A 24,727-nucleotide genomic window follows, 5' to 3' on the forward strand; every position below is an offset into this window, starting at 1 on the left:
AATCAGGAGCATCTACTTGGTTGGCTTATTTGTTTCCATCTTTCACCCCGGAGTCTTCATGGAAATCAGGTTTGAAATGTTAGAAGCAGTTGGCTTTCAGCATTGGGAAAGCTTATCTAATCAGGCATGTGAAGTGGCCTATGTCAGATTTCTGTGCCAGAGAAGGCTAGGGGAGGTTTAGGAGATTATCGCTTCAGCTTGTAATTCCTGAGCATTGTTGAGACACTAGAAGAGCAGTGGGGAAATATTTTTAAAAACTGTTGAAATTGGCTACACTAGCCGAACACACATAATAACATCCCATCCCCATTTAGGCTGGGCTCATTATATAGGTGTATGCGATCTAATTTAATCATGTAATTGTTTATCATTTTGGGGCCAGATGGTAAAGCTTTTATGTTTCACAGGATTTTGGATTTACATACAGTAATATTTTACATTAAATAGTGCTTCCTGGCTTATCATCACTTTTGTAAACATGATCTTATTTGAGCCACCAGTGAAATCAACTAAGCAGGAAGGGCTGTTGATTTTTACAGATGAGAACAATTAAGTCACATAGCTTAAGGGAACGCCTCTCAATCACACGGTGAGTATATGGCAAAGCCCTGATTCGAACCCACGTCTAATTTCTAGGGCAGTTCTTGTTTCATTACATCACACTGCTTGCTCTGTAATGTCACTAACTCTGAGTTCTGTCCCCCGTGATTTAAAAGGATCCTCTTCGCTTCTGTTTGATTAGTTGTGTCAGTTAGAGCTTGACAGCAGTGAAGCAGAGGTTGAGGATTCTTTCCCCAGGTGGATCATTTAGCTTTTCTTAAAGCTGTTCTGTGCCTGCAGTAACCATTTGTCTCTGTTGCCTGGAAAGGATGTTGATCCAAAGTGAAACAGGCTGGAGAGTATGGCTAACTCACCTCAACCCATCACAACTTCAATATATTCTGCCAGTGAGTACATATTGTTGTGTTCCTTTACATGCATTTTATGTGTTCTGGTGTCTGTTTCTTAGTACTTTTTCCTCAGCTGTTTTTAATGTCTCAAACCTTAGTTTAGTTCTCTTTGAATGGCCTGAAGCGTCTTTGTTGTTCCTTGCATGCTAAGCCGCTTTAATCGTGTCCGACTCTTTGTGACCCGCCAAGGTCACTGTAGCCTGCCAGGCTCCTCTGTCCATGGGATTCTCCAGGCATGAATACTGGAGTGGGTTGCCGTGGCCTTTTCCTTGATGTTCCTACAGCATGGGCTACTCCTTTGTGTAGTTTTATTTTATCGCTCTTGGCATTTCTCTCCTTAATCGTCATAACCTTAAACAGAATGTAAATTGTGTACAGATGGGCATGTCCGTCTTGCACTGTCACTTATGTAAGTGCGTTTTAACATTTCTTTTTTCCTTTTGATCAAAATGAGGAAATAGAAAATGTTTTGTTATGTTAGCTTTATGCATACACCCATAAGGAAATGCATAGCCAGCTTCTGTGGGAACTGTAACTGATACATTTTAGGGAAGAAAATGCATGATAGCTAAAATTTTAACTCTGCCAAATGGTCATGGGGAAAGAAAGCAAAATGATGAAACACATATTGCACTTCAGTTTAGCTTACTAATTCTGAGGCTAAAAACATATGAGTCTGTGACTTGTTTACATATATTTGGATATGAAAGTATGCTGGGTTTTCCACAAAAATGCATTTCACAAGTTGTACTTTTCAGTCAAGGGAACCATCTCAACAATTGCTCTTTCAGGTGTACAGTGCAGGAAAGTTTACTGCCGAGGGTGGCCAGATAGTTGAAGTTCTGACAGGTCAGTGTCAACAGACTGCCAAATGGACCATTTTGTTTCCTCCAGCAGTCCGGTTGAACATTTGGCCGTGCCCTGTGGTCAGCTGAGAGCTTCCTCAATAAAAGCCAAGGTCATCCAGCCACATGGGGGATGCACCTCTTTCACTAGGATGGACCTCTTTCACTGGAAGAATTTGGCAGCTGTGTATCATGAGAGCTGGGATTCCCCATGCTCCATCATCCTGAGGACAGTGTTGATGGTAGCACTGTTTTAGTTCCTGAGGCACATCGATTATTCAAAATGCATATCATTTGTTGGTAGGATATTGGGAATTGATTAAATTTTTTAATTTATGTCAGATTGAAATGAATAAGCTTGTTATATTCACTGTAGTAAAGAAATATTTATGGTTTTGGTAAAGTTTGATAACTTGGATTTTTTTCCTCAAACAGACATCCCAAGTTTAAGAGTGTGTGTGTATGTGTGTGTGTGTGTGTGTGTGTTGGAAGAGAGAGAAACCTTGAAACTGTGTTTTAAAAAACTGTTTTAAAATAGTGCCTAGTCTCAATTGGCACCAGAGAATAATTATCCAGAATGCTATTCAGTTCTAGTGAAATGTTTAGGGAAGTTGTAATGAGTTTAATAACCATCCGCACAGTGACATAGAGGGACACACCCAATTACACAAGACCTGAGTCCGAGAACGGTTGATGTGCAGCCATCTCATCAGCATCTGCTCATCATTATCAACAACAATAATGGCTCAACTATGTCTTTGGGGCCACATGAAAGGACAGTGTGCTCATAGCTGAGGGCAAGTCAGATCTGACAAAAACATAGTCTTCCCTGACCACCATTTTGTGAGGCTTTGAAATAATTCACTTTATTTCTTGTATGGCATTAATTTTCCTTTTTAGACACTGTGTCTTTCCAGTTCAAATTTTTGCTAGAACCACGAAGGATAGTGTACTGTGGGTCATTTTTCTAACCCATTTCCTTGTGATACAGTTCATGTCAGTGGGTTCATGCTGCTTTATGTGTAGGAAAGTGTTCACTATCTTTTCTAGTTTACATCTTTGTTACACCTGTTGTCAAACTGCTTATGAGCACTTTGTAAAATAAATCATTTTGGGCACTGTGAGTCAGAGGGAAGGAATCAGTTCATAGGGGTAAAGTGGCATGTTGAGAAGATAATGTCTAATAGATTGCAAAGCATTTTCATATGCACTATATCTTTTATAAGGTCATGTGTTCATTTGTGGAGACTGAGGCAGAGACCTTGCGAGACCAAGTCCAAGGTCATACTGTAGGTACCGGGGTTAGTTGGAGAACCAAAATCCGGTCTTCTGTCTATTCTTTGGTGTGTAACAGGGTCATTATTTTATTGACAGAAATATGGGATCTTTCTTTTTTTTAAAAGATACCCTTTTACCTTTGGAGGGTATGTTAGCATTTCTTTCCAGAGCGGAAAGAAAGTAGTTAATATTTTTCTGCTTTTTGATAAAAATCACTGTTTTCTCTAAATGTTTTTGTTACTAAGAGTCTTATGGCGCTGCACAGCTTCTGACTGAAGGTGCCTTTTGGAAAATTAAAGTTTTATAGAAATTAATGAGCTTTTCCGTGTCTTTTTGAAGGAGTGGACTCAGTCTAGTGACACAAATGTATTCTTTGACTTATCCACAGATGACAGATTTGATTTTGGTGTTCTAGTGTTTGATTGACTTCTTTTTGGAGCATGTATATCTGTGCATAAAATGGATGCTTAGTGGGTTTTCATTAATTTGGTAAGTGGTCCAACACAAGGTGAGTGTGGGTGGAGCAGCGCCGTGTGCCTTCAGTGCCGCGGTCGCTGTGTGCATGCTGGCTGTGAGACCAAGCTTATCATTTCAGAGCTGATGGAGGAGAAGTGGGTTCAATCCCTAGGTTGAGAAGATCCCTTGCAGTAGGAAATGGCAGCCCACTCCAGTATCCTTGCCTGGAGAATCCCACTGACAGAGGAGCCTGCCAGGCTACAAAGAGTGAAACATGACTGAACCACTGAGCACACATGCACACAGTTTCAGGAAGCACTCTGAGCTCTGCTACAGAAGTCCTGATATGGGACAGTGTGAGCCCGGGGAATGTGCTTAGGTAAGACACCATTAAGAAATAGGTTTTGCTTTGCTTCTAAGAATGAGGCCTTTGCTTCTTTGTTGAGTTTAGACTCCTGTTGGTGAGCTAAGGAGAAGCAGAAGAGGAGAAGCAGTTCTTGAGAACTTCATGGAGGTTATAACTGGCTCTAAAGAGTCTTGGTTAAAGTACCTGAGTAACTAGTTCCTAGGACAAGTGAACTTTGTGGGAGTCTTTTTGGTTGTACATACAGCTCCATGGGATTGCTGTAAGTTCCAAGTCATCCCTGTTTGAAATAGTAGTTGTCCAGCTTGAATGGGCATCAAGTTTTGGAGGGCACAGATTGCTAGGACCACCTCCAGAGTTTCTGGTTGTGTAGGTCTGGCGTGGGGAATTGATAATTTACATTTTTGACAAGTTTCCAGGTGATGCTGCTGCTGTTTTGGGAACAACACCTTAAGAACCATTGGCTTAGAGCATCGTCAGGTGTCTGAGTTTGGGGAGCTATGCAAGGTTAGTTGGGATCTTTATGTAATTCCTCCAGTGTGTGGAGGTGAGTTTCCAGATATATTAATTCATTTAGCAAGTGTGAATGTTTCAGTTCTTAGAGGATACTGTGGAGAAAGCACATAAAAATGCCTCCGCTTATGAAACTTTTATGTGCGTATGCAGGGATTAACCTGATAGTAGTTTTTCTGGTTATCAATGCTTGCAGGTAGGCCTATTTCTCCTCCTAGTTTCCTTCTGCTTATTTTACTGTTTTTTGGAATTTTCAAATTTAGCAATAAGGACATTGATATTATCACCATCACTTTTGAGTATTTGTTCTTGTCAGATACTGTGCAGCTAAGTGCTTTTCATTCATTATCCCATTTAATCTTTAGAACAATCCTGGTTTTATCATATAGATCTAAAAGATGAAGAACTTTAAAAAGGTTGGTAACTTACCCAAAATTATGCAGCTAGTTAATGGCGGGGTTAGGTCTGTTTGTCTGCGAGGCCATCCATACTCTTTACTACCAGGCTTTTAAAATTACAGATTGTGACCACTAGTGGGTCATGAAATCAGTTTGTTAGGTCTCAAACTGCACTTTTTGGGGAAAAAAATTGAGTAGAAAATCGCAAGGTAGGATAAGCATTGTTTCCTGAAATTCTTGTTTTGGCTGGGTATATACATATGTGGGTATTGAGTTCTGACTCAAGAATATATTTGTTATAGTAGTTCACAGTAAAAAATGTTTGTATGCTTCTGCCTTCTTGGCTATGGAACTCTATGTCATTTAATAATTTTTTAAAAACAGTAGAAAATTTAGGCCTTAGAAAAGTAATTTTTTCAAGAGCACGAACTTAAGTAGCAGTACAAAGACAAGATGTCTGACTTTTCAGTCCCTGTGTGAGTGTGTGTTCAGTCTTGTCCGACTCTTTTGTGACCCCATGGATTGTAGCCCATCATGCTTCTCTGTTTATGGAATTTTCCAGGCAAGAATACTGGAGTGGGTTTCCACTCCTACAGGATCTTCCTGATCCAGGGATCAAACCCATGTCTCCTACACTGGTAGGTGGATTCTTTACCGCTGAGCCACCTGGGTAGCCCATTTCAGCTCCTCGTCTACTGCTGTATCCCTCACACCATGCTGCCTCCTTAAAAATGCTCTGTGTTACCTGGGAATTGGGGCTTATCTTTCCACGTGATAGGAAATGTGCCATGGAACCTTTCGAGATGTTGACAAAATCTGAAAAGGGAAGTTGAATCTCAGCCTGCTCTGGGTAGGTGAAAATTCTGCCATGGAGCCCCTAAAGTCTACACATAAAGCTTTCCATTTCTCCTGTTAGTTCTGATATACTCAATGAAATGAGGATAATAATAATAACTAACAGTGCCAGGCTGTGAACATGTTTCATATATTAACTCATTTCAGTAGTAATTATTTTGACAGGGTGGCCATGGCTGGGTCATGAACTTGGCTGTTTTGAGTGAGAAGGGGCATCCTACCAGCATGAGTTAACACTTCTCTATGCTGGCTCCAGTTCCTCATTTTGTTCCTGCTGAGTTCAGAGATACTCTTCTCATAGCTGAGCTTACCTGAGCGTGATCTCAGCTTTATCTTCTTGTCTTCAGATCACCTACCTTTAATAGGTGGATAATTTAGGTTCCTGTTACTTTTCCCCTTAAATTAGTGCATCACTGATGTGCATCAGGGGCAGGGCTGTGGATTTTCAGCATGAACAGGTGATGGTAGACATTGGTCCCCCCACGCAGAATGCTGTCCCAACACTGCATGAAGGAGCTTACTACAGTCTCTCCAGGAGTACTGGGGAACACTTGGAAACCACTTGAGAATGCTTACAAACTCTTCCAGCAAACAATCCATGGAGGCTGAAGGAATGCAAAGTCAAGGCCAACCCTCGTAGGAAGGGGAGGCTAATACATTCCAGTTAGAAGAATGACATGTAGAAGCAAGTAAGGATGAGGTGAAAACCTTCAATCATGAATTATAAAATTAGAACTAGAAGGAGAAAGGCCTGGAAGAGTGAAGTGAGTGGCAACTTAGATAGTAGAGAGCCAGGCATGGAACCTAGGTCTTCATTCTGTGGCCCCTTTCATCCTAAGATATGTTTACTGGATTTGTCTTCTGAAGCACCTGATTACAGAAAAGAGTGACTCTCCTTACCCTAGTGTGAATGAAATAAAGACAGCAGGAACATGTACCAGGTTTATTTGGTTTCTTTGCATTTTTCCCCGAATGCTGTGATTCCCCCCAGGGCTATGTGTGTCCTAGTTTGTGAAATGCTGGGGCAGAGGAACCTCCAAACTTAAAAAAAAATGTATGCCCCAAGAAAAACTTTTTTTTTTTTGGAGTAAGGACCCTCTCCTCCATGTAAGTAAATATTTATAAATTATATGCCTGTACAACTATTAAACCATATGTGCATATGTTAATCTTAGAGTTCAGTTATATGGCTTTATATTGTGAATATGTACACATTCTAAAAGTTCTTCTGGTACCTCAGTGGCTGGTCTTGTACCTCTTCTACTTCTGGGATATATAGATCTGATTTTGTAGACCACTGGTCCAGACTGAAAACTGAACAGTTCAATGTCAAAACTATCAGTTCTTTCATTAGATAGATTATTTTTCACTCCTGGTAATTTGAATGTCTCTCTGCAAAACAGTTTTTGTAGTTTTGATTAAAAAGCTATCTTTTCAGAGTAGAAGAGATAAGGATGGAGGATATATGTGAATTAGGTTGAATTTCTCCTTAAGAAAGATGGCTGTTTTTGATCTAAGGAGAATGCAGAATTTTCCTTTTTATGGTCTATGTTGGTGCAAAGCCCTTCTTTGATGTCATTAATTAAGCCTTCCCTCCTCACTGCTATTGCTGTTAACCTGCTTCATAGTCTATATTAGAGACTTCTTCAGGGGTGCTAGTGGTAAAGAATCCGCTGGCCAATGCTTGAGATGCAGGAGACGTGGGTTTGATCCCTGGGTCGAGAAGATCCCCTAGAGTGGGTAATGGCCTTCCACTCCAGTATTCTTGCCTGGAAAATTCAATGGGCAAAGGAGCCTGGCAGGCTCCAGTCCATGGGGCTGCAGAGAGTCCAACACAACTGAGCACACACACACACACACACACACATAGTTCATAGTAAGGCTCCGTAAATGTTTGCTGATTTTTTTAAACAATACTTTCAGCCTAAGCCAGTTAGAAATGACAGTCCAGTAGGATGGAGAATATACCACACTTTCCTGTGGAATGCTGTTGAATACTACTGGTTGCATGAAAGGGTTGTTGATTTGTTTTAGGCCTTCTGCAATATTACCCACAGTTGAGCAAGATTTGTAATTAGAAGTAAAGAAAATAAATTAGTTCATTTCATTTCAGAGTTTGGAAGCTCAGGACTGTGAAGATTATCAAAGACAAAGATACTTTGAGTAAATGCAGTGAGAATTAATGTTGATAATAAGAAATTCCATTTTTGTAGTAAAATAAAAAGGAATAACACTGGTCGTCGTTCGTGGAGAGATGCTGGAGAGCAAATTAGAGAGAGGGATAAAAGTCACTGGCTACACAGCAGAGCCAGACAAACTCAGGGGCATGTGTTATGTACATGCAGGTATTTCCTAATATTATTTCAGTTGTGAGGATGCAAATCATTTCAAAATTAGAGCAGCTCAGTTCACTACTGTTACTGGAAAAACGAGTTAAACCAAGCACATGTCCTACTGAGGGTGAGTCAACAGTGTCATTTTAACATAAGGAGGGATAGTATATTAAGTGAGTTATTCCAAGTCCTGTGGTTTTCCTCCAGCTGAGCAAAGAGCTGGTGTTTCAGAAATAGGGCTTAGATGAAAAAAAAAAAATTGCCCATTTCCTCTCTCAATTATAGCTGTTTAGTTCTCTTTTGCCTGATCCTTTTCAAAAACCCCTTTTCTTAGATTTTTGTCATCAGATTTCCTGAATTTTGATGGAATATTTATTTACAGAGAATGTTATTTATTATAGACCAATTCTGGTTTAAAACTTTTAATTTCTCCACCAATTTATGGACCAGGATTGGTAGGGTGTATTGGTACATGGTGTCAGAGATCCTTTAAAAAATATAGTAAAAAAAAAAAATATATAGTAAGAGAAACAGAAAAGTAATCTATTTTACCAAGTCATTATATTCTATAGTTCTTTAGTGATATGGATATGAAGTAAGGTGCTATTTTATGGAACAAAATATCGAACTGTAGTAATGAAAGTTATCCTTTTGGCTTTGGAAGAGAAGAGTCTTATATTTGCAGTCTTAAGGAAAAACAGTTCTCTTAGCTTTCTGAGGTTTTCTCAAGTGGGATCCAATATCACTGTGGGTATGTGTCTGAATAGTTTATCTCTTGGTTTGGGAAGGTGAGTTTTTGTCTTTTTTTCCTCTCAGTGGATATCTTTAGAGAGAAGCAGACCAGATGAGGGAAATATTCTCTCTCTTATGGATTCTTGGTTTACCACATTAGTTATTACCCATCTTCTCTGAGTAGCAGGCCACACTTTTCCTGTTTAGTGGTTCAGTTTTTATTCACTGCGCATGTGTTCTTTGAAGGAATTTATTTCTGATCAATTGAATTACGGGTAGCTTCATCAAATGATGATAGGTTGCCTGCTTTTAATTGGGCCATCATTTGTACAAGTAAAACTCATCAAGATAAGGTGTGATCATTTTTATGATCTGGTCCTGTAATTTTCCTTTGCTTCTGTGATGCTACTCTGTTATTAAGAAGTGGGATCTGGTTACAGTTTGACAAAGGAAGAACTCTATACAATTTCACCTGTTCTCTTATAGAGCAGTTTGTTTTTGTCTTTTTCCTAAGAAATAGTACATAGTAGCATATCGAATCCTAAGAGTTGGCAAATTTTCAAAAGTGGGGTTCTTCGTTTGTGGAGGTAGGAGTGATACTAGTGAATAGATATCAGTCCTTGTTAGGGCATGTGCGTGAAGAGTGGTTCTGAAAGGCAGCATCGGTGGCCCCTCTTATCCTGGGAACTCAGTCTTGCCTTTGTTTTTGACAAGCCTGTGGTCATTAGCTGATCTTTGGCAGGAGTGTTTTTTGTATGTGTAGCTGGTATGTGGTTGCTTATCTACATGAAAATGTTACAGTCACACATGTGCATGATAGGGGCTTGCAGGTTTTTGTGGGTATCAAGTTCTTCTAACTGCATTGCAACAGGTGTACTGAGTGAAAGGATGCTGAACTAGGAGGTAGAAGAATTGTATTTTAGTCTTGGTTTGGCCATCTTGTCTTGAATGACTTTGAATGACTTTGAATAAGTCCCTTGTTTCTTTGAGTTGTAGTTTCCTCTTCTGTGCTGCTGCTGCTGCTAAGTCACTTCAGTCGTGTCCAACTCTGCGACCCCATGGACTGCAGCCCACCAGGCTCCTCCGTCCATGGGATTTTCCAGGCAAGAGTACTGGAGTGGGTTGCCATTGCCTTCTCCGTTCCTCTTCTGTAAAATGGTGCTAATAATGATTTGCATACTTACAAGATTGTTTTGGGGATCAAATGAGGTCATCTTTTTGAAAATGTTTTGTAAAGTAGGAAGGTTCTTTTATTAACATATTATCTTTGGTCAGTTGATCTGGGTATATTCAGCCTTCTCAGGGCTGAGAAATTGAGGGTGGGAGCTGACTTTTTGTTTGGCCAGTGTTCACATTGGCCTTAGAGTGCTTGTAGGTTTGGGTGGGAGAACATAGGTAGAAATAAGATGAACATTCCTGTGCTGGGATGTTAATCCTGGGTGAAGGTGTGAAGGTGTTAGTTCCTCAGTTGTGTCTGACTCTTTCTGACCCTATGGACTATAGCTTGCCAGGGTCCTCTGTCCATGGAATTCTCCAGGCAAGAATACTGGAGCGGGTTGCCATTTCCTTCTCCAGGGCATCTTCCTGACCCAGGGATCAAACCTGGATCTCCTGAATTGCAGGCAGATTCTTCACAGTCTGAGCCTCTAGGGCAGCCTGTGTTGCCAGTCAATACCAGCTCCATCTGGTGCTTGCTGTTGAAGTTGAATCCTGTCCGACTCTTTGTGATCTTGTGGACTGTAGCACAGCAGTTGCTTGTTAGTCTCATTTTACTGGGGAGGACACTGACCAGCTAACTTATTGAGGATACAACTGGCCAGTTTCTGAAATTCACTTCTTTAGAGTTATCCTTTGAGGGGTAAGGTATTGCATCTTTGGAAGGTTGATGATTTGGGGTTATTTTCTGTGGAGGGAGGTGGAAGCTCACGTGCTTAAATTTATAAACTTGTTCTACTTAGCAATTCTAAAGCCAGATTACGTTGGGGGAGAGGATACTTGACTCATTTGATGTTTTTAGTATAAAACTTAGAATATTTGAGACTTTGTGTGATAACTTATATCTAGGCTTACTGCCAAAGTGATTACAATGCCTTGGTTTTAATGTTTTCGATGAGGTAATGTGTGCTTTGGTGGGGAGGAGGAGAAATGTTATTTAATCACCAGCAAACACTAATACACTAATAACTACATTCACTAAATCTTTTGTGCCTGTGCTTGAATTGAGGGTTACTTGCTTTAATGCTGGTTTTCCGAAAGACTTAATCCTATTAATGTGGTGAGGTGATGGTGAGAAGGACATTTCCACTAGGCCTGGAGTGGTATAACTGGTATAACTCCCTTTGTAAATCTCTCTTGTTCAACCTGAGTGTCACTCCCATGTTCCCAAAGTGGGATGAATTTTTATTGAGGAGAGCATTTTAAGAGTGATAAACAAAGAGATTAAAATATCTCCCCTGTCAGGTCATTGTGACCTTAGAAAGCCAGAGCAAGCTATCATTTTGCAGATTTTAGTTTTGTCTTCTTTTGTGGGAAATTAAGGACTTGTTTATGTTCTCTTCAAGGGAGATAGAAAGCGACTGGCCTGCTCCTTCAACAGTGTGGCTGGCAAAGATTTCCCCTGTGCCTGGCATCGTAGCTGGGCTGAAGCCAGGTGGAGCAGACAAGGTGCAGGTGTTGCCCAGTCCAGAGTGTCTCTCCTTTGCTGAAACTCCCTTGGGCTGCCAGGCAGGAGGAGTGCAGCAAAGCAGATGAAATGAGTGGTAGGCCAGGGCATCTGCTTAAAAAAAATTCTTCTAGGAATTCATGACTCATTTATGAGAGTAGGGGAAGCACTGAACTCCAGAAAGTCAACACCCCTTACTGGATTTACCCCTCAAATTTTAATTTAATACATTGGAGTTTAGATCATTGCTTTTGCTTTTTCTGAGAACTCTGGACTGAAACTGGGACAAGGGGAGTCTTTCTGCCTCTTTAGAACCAAGAAAACCTTTGTTAAAGGCAGTGTAACTTTGGCCAAATCAGATGTTGCTGCAGATAGAGAAACCTAGATTTCCTTCCCTTGTTTGAAGACACAAACAAATTTTGATATGGTCACTTATGGATATACAGATATACCTTGGAGATATTGTGAGTTCAGTACCAGACCATCCCAATAAAGCAAGTTACATGAATTTTTTGGATTCCCAGGGCATATAAAAGTTACATTTATACTATTCTGTAGTCTACTATGTATGTAATAGCATTATATAAAAAAATATGAAACTTAATTAAAAAATACTTTGTTGCTAAAAATGCTGACCACCATCTGAGAACTTCATCAAATTGTAATCTTTTTGCTGGTGAAGAGTCTTGTCTCAATGTTGGTGGCTGCTGACTGATCAGGGTGGTGGTTGCTGAAGATTGGGATGGCTGTAGCAATTTCTTAAAATAAGATAGTGAATTTTGGTGCATTGATTGACTTTTCTTTTTGTGAACAATCTCTCTGTATCACTCAATGCTGTTTGATAGCATTTGACCCACAGTAGAACTTTTTTCAAAATTGAAATCAGTCTTCTCAGAGTCTGCTGTTGCTTTATCAATTAAGTTCAATAAAATATTCTAAATCCTACATTGTCATTTCAACAGTCTTCACAGTATCTTCACTAGGAGTAGATTCCATCTCAGAAAACTGCTTTCTTTGCTCACCTGTAAGAAGCATATCATAATTATGGTAGGATTAAGTTAAATTTTTATCATGAAATTGATCAATATAACCACATCTTCAGGCTCTACTTCTAATCAAAGTTCTCTTGTTATATCTACCACATATGTAGTTATTTTGTCCACTGAGGTCTTTTTGTAAGATTGAAATATAGTTAATATACAATATTTTATTAGTTTCAGGTATAATACATAGAGATTTGACATCTGCATACATTATAGAATGGTCACCATGATAACTCTAGTAACCATATGTCCCATACAAAGTTTTTGCAGTGTTATTTACCATAGTCCTTATATTACATTCCTATGCCTTATTTATTTTATAACTGGATGTTTATACCTCTTATTCCCCTTCACTTATTTTGCTTTTACCTCATCACACTCTCTGGCAACCATCCGTTCTCTGTATCTGTGAGTCTGTTTTCATTTTGTTTTGTGTTTTAGATTCCATATACAAAGTGAGATCTTACAGTATTTTTCTCTCTCTAACATTTCACTTAGCATACTACTCTGCAGACTCATCTATGTTGTTTGCAAATGGCAAGTTTTTTTTTTTATGGCTGAGTATTATTCTGTTATTATTATTATTCTGAGTATTATTCTGTTGTTATTCTGGGCTTCCCTGATAGCTCAGTTGGTAAAGAATCCGCCTGCAATGCAGGAGACCCTGGTTTGATTTCTGGATTGGGAAGATCTGCTGGAGAAGGGGTAGGCTACCCACTCCAATATTCTTGGGCTTCCCTCCTGGCTCAGCTGGTAAAGAATCCACCTGCAACGTGGGAGACCTGGGTTCAATCTCTGGGTTGGGATGAACCCCCAGAGAAGGGAAAGGCTACCTACTCCAGTATTCTGGCCTGGAGAATTCCATGGACTGTATAGTCTGTGGGGTCCCAAAGAGTTGGACACGACTGAGCGACTTTCACTTTCATTTTCTGTTATATGTTTATATATACCACCTCTTCTTTATCTGTTCATCTGTTGATGGACACTTACATTGCTTCGATATCCTGGCTATTGTAAATGTTGCTATGAACATTAGTGTGCATGTAACTTTTCAAATTAGTGTTTTTGTTTTCTTTGGGTGAATACCCAGAAGTGAAATTACAGGATCATATGGCAATTCTATTTTTAGTTTTTTGATGAGCCACCATATTATTTTCCATAGTGGCTGTACCAATTTATATTCCACCAACAGTTTATGAGGGTTCCCTTTTCTACACATGCTCATTAACACTTGTTATTTGTTGTCTTTTTGAAGATAGTCATTCTCACAGGTGTAAGGAGCTGTCTCATTGTGGTTTTGATTTGTATTTCTCTAATGATTAGTCTTGTTTGGCATCTTTTCATGTGTCTGTTGGCAATTTATATGTCTTTCTCCAGAAAAATACCTATTCAGAGTCTCAGCTCAATTTTGATAGAGTTTTCTTTTTGTTTGTTTTTGATGTTGATTTATATGAGTTCTTTGTACGTTTTGGATATTCACTCCTTATCAGATGTATCATTTGCAAATATCTTCTCCCATTCAGTAGTTTGTCACCTTTTTGTTTTGCTGATAGTTTCCTTTGCTGTGCAAAAGCTTTTTAGTTTGCTAGTCTTATTCATTTATTTTTGTTTTGTTTCCCTTGCCTGAAGAAACAAATCCAAAAAAATGTTGCTGAGATCAGTGTCAGAGACCATACTAACTATGTTTTCTGTGTTTTCTTGTAGGAATTTTATGGTTTCAGGTCTTACATTTAAGTCTTTCATTCAGTTTGAATTTATTTTTGTATATTGTGTGAGAAAGTAGTCCAGTTTGATTATTTTGCAGGCAGTTGTTTCATTTTCCCAACACCAATTATTGAAGAGACTGTCTTTCCCCTATTGTATATTCTTATCTCCTTTTAATTGACTATATAAACGTGGGTTTACTTCTGGGCTTTCTGTTTTGTTCCATTGATCAGTGTATCTGTTTTTGTGCCATATCATACTGTTTTGATTGCTACAGTTTGTAATATATTTTCAGTTGGGAACATGATATCTCCCATCTGTGCTCTTTCTCAAGATTATTTGGCTATTGAGGGTCTTTTGTGGTTCCATACAAAATTTTTAGGATTATTCATTCTGGTTCTGTGAAGAATACCATTGATATTTTGATAGGGATTTTCTTGACTCTCTAGATTTCTTTCTACAGTTAGGACATTTAAACAGTATTGCTTCTAATCCATGAGCATGGTATATCTCTTCATTTGTTTATATCATCTTTAGTTCCTTTCATTAATGTCTTATAGTTTTCCCCATACAAGTCTTTTACCTTTTAGCATTATTCCTAGGTATTTTATTCTTTTTGATATAGTTGTAAATGAGATTGTTTTCTTAATTTCTCTTTCCGATTATTATTAGTGTATAGAATTACAACAGTTTTCTGTATTTTGAATCCTGCAACTTTACTGAATTTATTCTAATAGTTTTTGTTTTTGGTAGCATCTTTGGATTTTCTACATATAGTATAATGTAACAATGATATATAGTATAGTATATAGACATATAGTATAATGTAACAGTATCTGCAAACAGTGATAGTTTTATTTCTTTTCTTATTTTAATTCCTTTTATTTATTCATTTTTCTTATCTGATTGCTGTAGCTAGAACATCCAATACTATTTATATTGAATAAAAATGGCAAGAGTAGGCATCTTTGTCTTGTTCCTACTCTTGGAGCAAATGCTTTCACCTTTTCACCATTAAGCTGAGGGCTTGTCATATACGGCCTTTAGTATGTTGAGGTAGGTTCCTTCTGTCTTCATTTATTGAGAGTTTCTTTTATCATAAATGGATGTTGAATTTTGTCTAAAACTTTTTCTGCACCTATCAAGATGATAATATGATTTCTATTCTTCAATTTTGTTTGTTGAGAAATTTTAAATTACTGATTTAGTTTAAATTCTGGTAATCAGTCTGGCTATATTTTGTATTTCCTGATTCAATTTTTGGGAAATTGTATAGTTTTAGGAATTTATCCATTTTTTCTAGGTTGTCCATTTTGTTGACATAATTACTTGTAGTAATATGTTATGGTTCTTTGTGTTTCTGTGGTGTTTATTGTAACTTCTTTTTCATTTTTTATTTTAGTGATTCCAATATTTTTCTTGATGAGTCTGACTAAAGATTTACCCATTTTATTTATTTTTTCAAAGAACCAGCTCCTAGTGTCATTGATCTTTTCTATTGTTTTTTAGTCTCTATTTCATTTATTTCCACTCTGATCTTTATTGTTTCTTTCCCTCCACTAACTGTGGACTTTGTACTTCTTTTTCTAGTTCCTTTCAGTATAAGGTTAGATTGTTTATTTGAAATTTTTCTTGTTTTCTGAGGTAGAGTTGTATTACTGTAAACTTCCCTTTTTGAACTGCTTTTGCTGCATCTCATAGATTTTGCTCATTGTGTTTCCATTTTCATTTGTCTCTTGGTATTTTATTTTTCTCTTTGATTTTTTTTTCAGTAACCAATTTATTGTTTAGGCAATGGCACCCCACTCCAATACTCTTGCCTGGAAAATCCTATAGATGGAGGAGCCTGATGGGCTGCAGTCCATGAGGTTGCTAAGAGTCAGACACGACTGAGCGACTTCACTTTCACTTTTCACTTTCATGCGCTGGAAATGGCAACCCACTCTGGTATTCTTGCCTGGAGAATCCCGGGGACAGGGGAGCCGGGTGGGCTGCCGTCTATGGGGTCGCACAGAGTCGGACACGACTAAAGTGACTTAGCAGCAGTAGCAGCAGCAGCATGTTGTTTAGACACCATGTGTTTGCATGCTTTCTTACTGTCTTTTTTTTTTTTTTGTAATGGATTTCTAGTCTCATGGTTACAAAAGATGCTTGATATGATTTCAGTTTTCTTAAATTTATTGAGACTTGTTTTATGGCCTAGCATGTGATCTTTCTTAGAGAATGTTCTGTGGGCACTTGGAATGAATTATATTCTGCTGTTTTTGAATGAAGTGTTCTATATATATATATCTATTAAATCCACTTGGTATAATGTGTCATTTAAGGCCAGCATTTAATTACTGATTTCTGTCTAGTGATCTGTGCATTGATGTAAGTGGAATGTTAAAAGTCCCCAATTATTGTATTACTGTCGTTTTCTCACTTTGTTAATACTCTCACTTTGCTAAATACATAAGGACCTAATGTGGCTCAGCTGGTAAAGAATCTGCCTGCAATGCCGGAGACCTGGGTTCGATCCCGGGGTTGGGAAGATTCCCTGGAGAAGGGAAAGGCTACCCACTCTAGTATTCTGGCCTGGAGAATCCCATGGAGTGTATAGGCCACGGGGTCACAGAGTTGGACACGGCTGAGTGATTTTTACTTTCAAGGACCTAATACATAAGGACCTAATACCTACATGAGTATTTAGGTCCTCCTTTGCTAAATGCACACCTTTACAGTTGTCATTTCTTCTTCTTAGATTGCTCCCTTTATCTTGATGCAGTGTTCTAATTTGTCTCTTGTTACAGTCTTTAAAGTCTGTTTTATCTCATATAAGTATTGCTACCCCAACTTTCTTTTCCTTTACATTTGTGTGGAATATCTTTTTCCACTCTCTCACTTTCAGTCTCTGTGTGTCTTTAGATGTGAAGTGAATCTCTTGTAGTCAGCATATATATAGGTTTTGCTTTTCCATCCATTCAGCTACTCTGTGTCTTTTTATTAGAGTGTTTAGTCTATTTACATTTAAAGTAATTATTGATAAATATGTTTTTATTGCCATTTGTTAATTGTTTTCTGGTTGTTTTTCTATTTCTTTTTGTTCTTTTCCCTTAAAATTTGACCGCTATCTTTGGTATTGTATTTGGACTCCTTTCTCTTTTGTTGTACATCTATTACAGATTTTTGATTTGTGGTTACTCTGAGGCTCATATACAACAACAGATATCTATATATTTCACTTCTTTGTCTTTTAACCTTTATACTAGCTTTATAAGTGGTTGATCTACTACCTTTACTGTATTTTTATCTTTACCAGTGAGATTTTTTCTTACATAATTTTTATATTTTTAGTTGTGGCCTTTTCTTTTCTGCTTGGAGATGTCCATTTAACCTTATACTGTGAAGCCTGTTTGTGTGTGTTGCTCAATTGTGTCTGACTCTTTGCGACTTCATGGACTGTAGCCCGCCAGGCTCCTCTGTCCATGAAATTCTCCAGGCAAGGATACTGGAGTGGGTTGTCATTTCCTTCTCCCAAAAGCCTGTTTAGTGGTGCTGAACTCTTTCAGCTTTTGCTTACAAGTAAAACTCTTTATCTCTCCTTCAAATCTGAATGATAATTTTTTTGGGTAGAGTGTTCTTTGTCGTAGGTTTTCCCCTTTCATCACTTTGAATATACTGTGCCACTCCCTTCTGGCCTGCAAAGTTTCTGATGAAAAGTCAGCTGATCATATTATGGGAGTTTCCTTGTACTTAGTCGCTTTTTTCTTCCTGCTTTTAAGATTCTGCCTTTTTTTTTTTTTGTCATTTTAATTATGGTGTGTCTTGGTGTGAACGCTTTGGGTTCATTTTGTTTGGGGACTCTCTGCTTCCTATACTTGGATGTCTGTTTCCACCCTCAGTTTAGGGAAGTTTTCCGCTATCAATCTTCAGGTAAGTTCTGTGCTCGTCTCTCTTTCTTCTGGGATGCCTATAAGGCGAATATCAATATCCTTGATGTTGTCTCAGAGGTCTCTTAAACTGCATTTTTAGAAGTTGTTTTTTCTTTTTTCTGTTTAGCTTCAGTGATTTCCACTACTCTGTCTTCCAGATTGCTTATCTGTTCCTTTGAATCATCTAATCCAGTGTTGATTCCTTCTATTGTATTTTTTATTTCAGTTGTATTCAACTCTGCTTGGTTCTTCTTTATATTATGTAACTTTTTTGGTGAAATTCTCATTGTGTTCATCCATTCTTCTCCTGAGCTTGTTGAGCATCTTTATGGTCATTACCTTGAGCTCTTTATTGGGTAGATTGCTTATCTCCACTTTGTTTAATTCTTCTTCTAAGATTTTTGTCTTGTTCCATCATTTGGAACATAACCCCTGTCTCCTCATTTTATCCAATTCTCCATGTTTATTTCTCTATGTTAGGTAGGTCAGTTATATTTCCTGATCTTAGAAAAGTAGCCTTAAGAGATGTGCCATTGGGCCCAACAGCATGCTCCACTCTGATCACCGCAGCTATATATCCTGGGATATCACCTGTGTAGGCCATGTCCACCCTACTGTTGTATCAGGGATTACTCTTGTGTGCAGGCTGATTAGTGGGGCTGGTCTCTGGCCTGGCTGACTGCAAGGTCATGTCTCATGCAGTAGATGTAGGCCAGCTTGAGGGCAGGTTAGGGTTCCCATGCAATTGACCATGTGACCTGGGGGCTCTGGGGCTGGCACTGGCTTGCTGGAGGGCAGGGCTTCCATTGAAGTCTTGAACCTCCCAAAGTCATCCAAGAGGGTTTGAATCAGTTTATTCCAAACTCCTAAATGTTGATATTTTGACCTCTTCCCATGAATCATAAATGTTCTCAATAATATTTAAAAATGGTGACTCCTTCCTAGGTGGTTTTCAATTTCCTTGCCTAGATCCATCAGAGAAATCTCCATCTAAGGCAGCTGTAGCCTTAAAAAATGTATTTCTTAAATAATAAGACTTGAAAATCAAAATTACATATTGATCCATGAGCTGTAGAAAGGATGTTGTGTTAGCGCCATGAAAACAACATTAATCTCGTAGTATATGTCCGTCAGAGCCCTAGGGTAACTTCAGATGAATTGTCAATGAGCAGTGATATTTTGAAAGGACTCTTCATCTGAGTAGTAGGTCTCAGTGGTGGGCTTAGAATATTCAGTAAGCTATGTTGTAAAGAGGTATACTCTTATCTAGGCTTTGGTCCATTTATAGGGCATAGGCAGAGTAGATTTAGCATATTTCTTAATGGCCCTAGGATTTTTTGACTGGTAAATAAGCATTGGATTCAACTTAAAGTTAGCAGCTACTTTAGCCCCTAACAGAAGAATCTGTTTTTTGAAGCTCTGAAGTCAGATATTGACTTCTCTCTAACTGTGGAAGTCGTAGAGGGCATCTTCTATATAGGGATGTTTCATCTACTTTGAAAAGCACTTTTATTAATTATCTTAGCTAGATTTTCTGGATAACTTGCTGCAGCTACTACTTAGCATTCTGTTTTTATGTTAAGGAGATGACTTCTTTCCTTAAACCTCATGAACCAACCTCTGCTAGCTTCAGACTTTGTTTCTGCAGCTTCATCACTTCTCTCAGGCCTCATAGAAATGAAGAGAGTTAGGGCCTTGTTCTGAATTAAGCTTTGACATAAGGGAGTATTGTGACTGGTTTGTTCTTGTCCAGGCCACTGAAACTTTCTCTGTATCAGCAATAAGGCAGTTTTACTTTCTTATTCCTCATTTATTCACTGGAGAAGCACTTTTAATGTCCTTCAAGAACTTTTCCTTTGCATTCAGTTTGGCTAAGCATTTGGTGCAGGAGGCCCAGCTTTCAGCCTATCTCAGCTTTCAACTTACCTTCCTCACTAAGCTTAATCATTTTTAGCTTTTTGATATAAAGTTAGATGTGTGACTCTTCCTTTCACTTGAACTCTTAAAGGTCATTGTAGAGTTATTAACTAACTGACCTAATGTCACTTTTGTTATGTGTCAGGGAATATAGAAACCCAAAGAGAGGGAGAAAGATAAGAGAATGGCTGGTTAGTGAATTGGTCAGACCACACATATTTATTAAGTTCACTGTCTTATATGGGGACAATACATGGCACTCCAAGACAATTAAAATAGTAACATCAGATCCCTGATCACAGATCAGCATAACAAATACAATGATAATGACAAATTTGAAATGTTGTGAGAATGTGTATCTCAGGGTGTGCAGAGATGTGAAGTGAGGACTAGCCTTTGGAAAAATGGCACTGACAGATTGGTTCCATGCAGGGTAGCTGTATACTTTCAGCTTGTAAAAATGCAGTAAAGTGCAATAAAGGAAAATACAGTACAACAAGATAAGCTTGAGTACGAAATTTTGTGTTTGCTGTCTTTCTGGCTCTTGCAGAAACAATTAGATGAGCAAGAATGGACACAAGCACTTGCAGGCCAAATTGTGACTGTTAGTGTGCTGGGCTGTTCTTATTAAGATGCCTGGTGTGACTCCACGAAATCTAAGTAATCTTAGAGATAAATTCTTGCTTATATGCACAGTAAAGAAAGTATGAGTACATGAAAGTTTTTTGGAGTTGAAGGACTAGGATTTTTCAAACAAATTGATTGAACTTTGAAATTAGCAGCTCTTCATCAAATATTTTTAAACATTCAGTTCAGTCGCTCAGTCATGTCCGACTCTTTGCGACCCCGTGAATTGCAGCACGCCAGGCCTCCCTGTCCATCACCCAACTCCCAGAATTCACCCAGACTCACATCCATCAATGCATTACTATTATTCTTTTCTGTTGATTGTGAGGCCAAAGTTTTGTTTATGTGAGTTGACGTAGATTTGTGTTTGAAGAAACAAAAGAAGGGAGAGACTGAAAATAAAACTAAATAAAAGTAGAAATTTGGGGCTGTGTTTCATGTTTTCATTTCCCCTTGACATTTAATAAAGATTTTATATTTTCCCTCTGTTACCTGTCCCTGTTCCGAGATTGTTGCCCCAGGCGTGTTCTCTGGAAACGGGAATGATACGCACTTATCATCTCCAGACTTAGATATTTTCCTTGCGGTACTGGTTTGTGGGCTTATCTGGAATATTCTGGGTATGAACCTATGGTTCCGGACCTTCTGAACTCTTGAGTTTAGACAATTCTCAGTGATGTGTGAAGGAATTTTGAGTTGAATATTGTCCACAGGTGAATAGGATTTAGTTTTGGCTGTAGATATAGGGCCTCTGTGAGCCAGATAATAATAGAGAAATAACCCAAATGTTAGGAATGTAGCCTCTGCAAACCCTAAGAATGTTTCATGGGACTTTCTATAAGATTCAGCCTCCTATTATGCATTAGCATAATACACTGATTATGGTGTTCCAGTGACTTGATTCTTGGGAGTAACATTTATTGCTGCCAAACAATGATTTTTAAAAATCCTTCCTGTCATGGGGAAATCTGAAGCTGTTCCCTGGGTTTTCCCTGTTTGGTTTGGGGAAGTTTCCATAATTCTATATAATAACATATACAGTTTAGGTTTTTTAATTTTCATTTTTGACATAATTTTGTCCCTCATTTCTTTCTTTTTAGGCTATGTCTCTAAATTAACAAACAGTAGGAATTGTCTACTCTGTTTAAAAAGCATTCTGAACAATTTAAGCTAAAAGGATGCTTTGTTTCTTTTGGGTGGGTAGCAAGAAGATTATATGTATTTATAAAATTCTTTTCCTGCAAGGGTAGTTAAAAGCATGTATTTAAAATTAAGGACTTTTTGAAAAATGAACTGTGCTTAACAAAATAGTCTTTTAAAAACTTTAAAATGGGAGTGTTTACTGAAAGTACAGGAAATTGGTGACAGGCAGAATTTGTCTCTGATAACAGAACAGATAGAGACCATAGAACAGGAAAGATGATAGAAGATATAAGGCAATGGAGTAATACCTCAACTGGCCTTTTTTACCACTAAGGAATGCAAAAATATTTAGTCCTTTGTGTAGAGAATAATTTTATTCCAAATATGATATAACTTCTTACCCTCTGTTGGGTTTTATTACACCAAGATCCTGATCCTTTTGGACATGAAAACCTTGTAACTATTTTGGTCAGTGACATTTTACAAAAATATACCAGGTGGTGCTAGTGGGAAAGAATCCGTCTGCCAGTGCCAGACACAAGAGATGTGGTTTCAATACCTGGGTTGGGAAGATCTTCTGGAGGAGGAAATGGCAACCTGCTCCAGTATTCTTGCCTGGAAAATTCCATGGACAGAGGAGCCTGGTGGGCTATAGTTCACGGGGTCGCAAAGAGTTGGACACGACTGAGCAACTGAATAGTGAAGAAATACATTGGAGCTACTTTGGACCATATTGGTGCTCATTGTTTTGTGGATGTTTATCAGTGAATCCGGGCTTCCCAGCTGGCGTTAGTGGTAAAGAACCTACCTGCCAATGCAGGAAGTATAGGAGACAGTGCTTCGATCCCTGAGTTGGGAAGATCCCCTGGAGAAGGGCATGGCAACTCACTCTAGTTTTCTTGCCTGGAGAATCCCCCATGGACAGAGGAGCCTGGTGGACTATGGTCCATAGGGTTGCAAAGAGTCACACATGACTAAAGGGACTTAGCACACGTGCAAATCAGTGAATCTACTCATGGGGAAAATGGTACTGGAAAATGGTACATGCTATCTTAGCTTAACATTCACTTGGAATTTTTTATAACTATGTTTTTCTTCATTTGCCATTTAGATGTAAATTATTTGTCTTCCATTCAAACAATTTAAATCAATTCTTACCGTAATACACATGGCTTAAGGTTCATGGGTGAGGGTGTATCTTCATTCATGCAGATTTTAAGAGAGGAACTTCCAAAGATGTTTTAGATTTGTGAAGATCTCTCTCAATTTTTCATCCCTGTTAAAGGTCAGAAAATTGCACCATTTTTTCCTTCTTTTACTTTTCTACTCCTTATACAATATGAAGTCAGAATTAGTAAGCACAGTATCCCTATACTTATTAAAGTTGGAGCTTTAGAATGTTTAAGACATGTAAACTGATGATTGAGTTTTTAAATAGGTTTTGTCTGAGTTAGTTAGTTCATTGAATATCTTACGAGTGTTGCGTATACCTCCTGTGGTCCAGGCACTGTTCTAGGTTCTGGTTATACAAAGACGAGCCAATCATGGTCACTGCTTTTTAGGGAATTTGCCCAGAGTTGGGGAGAGATTGGTGAGCCTATACTTATAATGCAACTGCCTAAGATGTTTAGGGGAGTACAGAGGAGGGACATATAAATTAGACTGGATGGACATGTAAATCAGACTGCAGGGTCTCTGAGGGCTTCTTAAGGAAGGTAATGGTTTATTTGTGATTTGAAATATAAGTAGGAGTTAGCAGGATGGAGAAGGAAGAAAGGGATGAGAAGTGTTTTCCAGGTGGAAGACTATGCATGTGTGTAAAGATGATTATTAACAAATTGGCTACATCTGAATTAAAAGTATATGTGTACTTTTCATATCTTGCATTTCATTTGGAAGAGTAAGTCTATTTTCACCTGCAAACTAAGAAATTAAAATTTAACTCATAAATTAATTTTTCTGCAGCCTTAAAAAATATAGCAAAACAGAAGAAAATGGAAAAAACATAGCATGTAGCATATGTCAATATAGCACAGCAAGTGTTAATGAATTTGTTTTTGCAATAAATCCAATATTATAAAATAGGACAAAACTGGGATTTTTAAAGTCAAAGATTATTCAAGATTCATCAACTCACTGGGATGAATATCTTTATAAAACAAAAATGCTATAAATAATTTTAAAAATACCCTTATTTATAAATTCAATTTTTTGTTGGTTATATTTTCTTAAATCAAGACATGTGAGTATATGCATGTGCTCAGTTGTGTCTCACTCTTTGTGACCCCATGGACCACTGGGCTCCTCTATCCATGGAATTTTCCAGGCAAGAATACTAGAGCAGGTTGCCATTTCCTACTCCAAGGGATCTTCCTGACCCAGGAATTGAACCAGTAGTCTCTTGTGTCTCCTGCTTTGGCAGGCAGATTCTTTACCACTGCGCCACCTAGGAAGTCAAATCAAAGCATCAGTTCAGTTCAGTCACTCAGTCGTGTCCAACTCTTTGCAACCCCATGGACTGTAGCATGCCAGGCTTCCCTGTCCATCATCAATTCCCAGAGCTTGCTCAAACTCATGTCCATCGAGTGGGTGATGCCATCCAACCATTTCATCATCAGTCGTCCCCTTCTTTTCCTGCCTTCAATCTTTCCCAACATCTGGGTCTTTCCCAGTGAGTCAGTTCTTTGTATCAGGTGTCTGTTGCATCGCAAAGTCAGTACTTTTGCAGAGTATTGGAGCTTCAGCTTCAGCATCTGTCCTTCCAATGAATATTCAGGGTTGATTTCCTTTAGGATCAAGGCATACCAGTTTTTAAAAAGTGGAAATATTTTGCTATGAATCTTAAGTCAATTTCTGTGGATCTGGTATCAGTATCTCTTAAGTAGAAAACAAATGTCCTATTAGATAATACTTGTAAGGGGCATAGAAATCCTCAAAATGCTATCAGGGAAATAAAATTAGTATCTCCCTTGTTGCATTTACGTGCCTTTTTA

The 24,727-nt window shown here is 38.3% G+C and overlaps 1 protein-coding gene across 3 annotated transcripts in view; it reads left to right on the top strand.

Moving 5' to 3' along the window:
* Nucleotides 1-24,727, top strand: part of NOTCH2 (notch receptor 2) — a 176,652-nt gene that overhangs the window by 18,254 nt on the left and 133,671 nt on the right. Inside the window, exon 1 of one of the 3 annotated variants that reach the window (XM_055584587.1) lies at nt 598-947. The exons of the other annotated variants lie outside the window; for them this stretch is intronic. Coding sequence (XP_055440562.1) covers nt 902-947 — 46 coding nt within the window. The 5' untranslated portion in view covers nt 598-901. Of the gene's footprint in view, nt 1-597; nt 948-24,727 lie in introns of those variants that run through there. 3 annotated transcript variants of the gene reach the window in all.

Source organism: Bubalus kerabau, chromosome 6, assembly GCF_029407905.1.
Source record: "Bubalus kerabau isolate K-KA32 ecotype Philippines breed swamp buffalo chromosome 6, PCC_UOA_SB_1v2, whole genome shotgun sequence".
NCBI classification, from domain to species: Eukaryota; Metazoa; Chordata; class Mammalia; order Artiodactyla; family Bovidae; genus Bubalus; species Bubalus kerabau.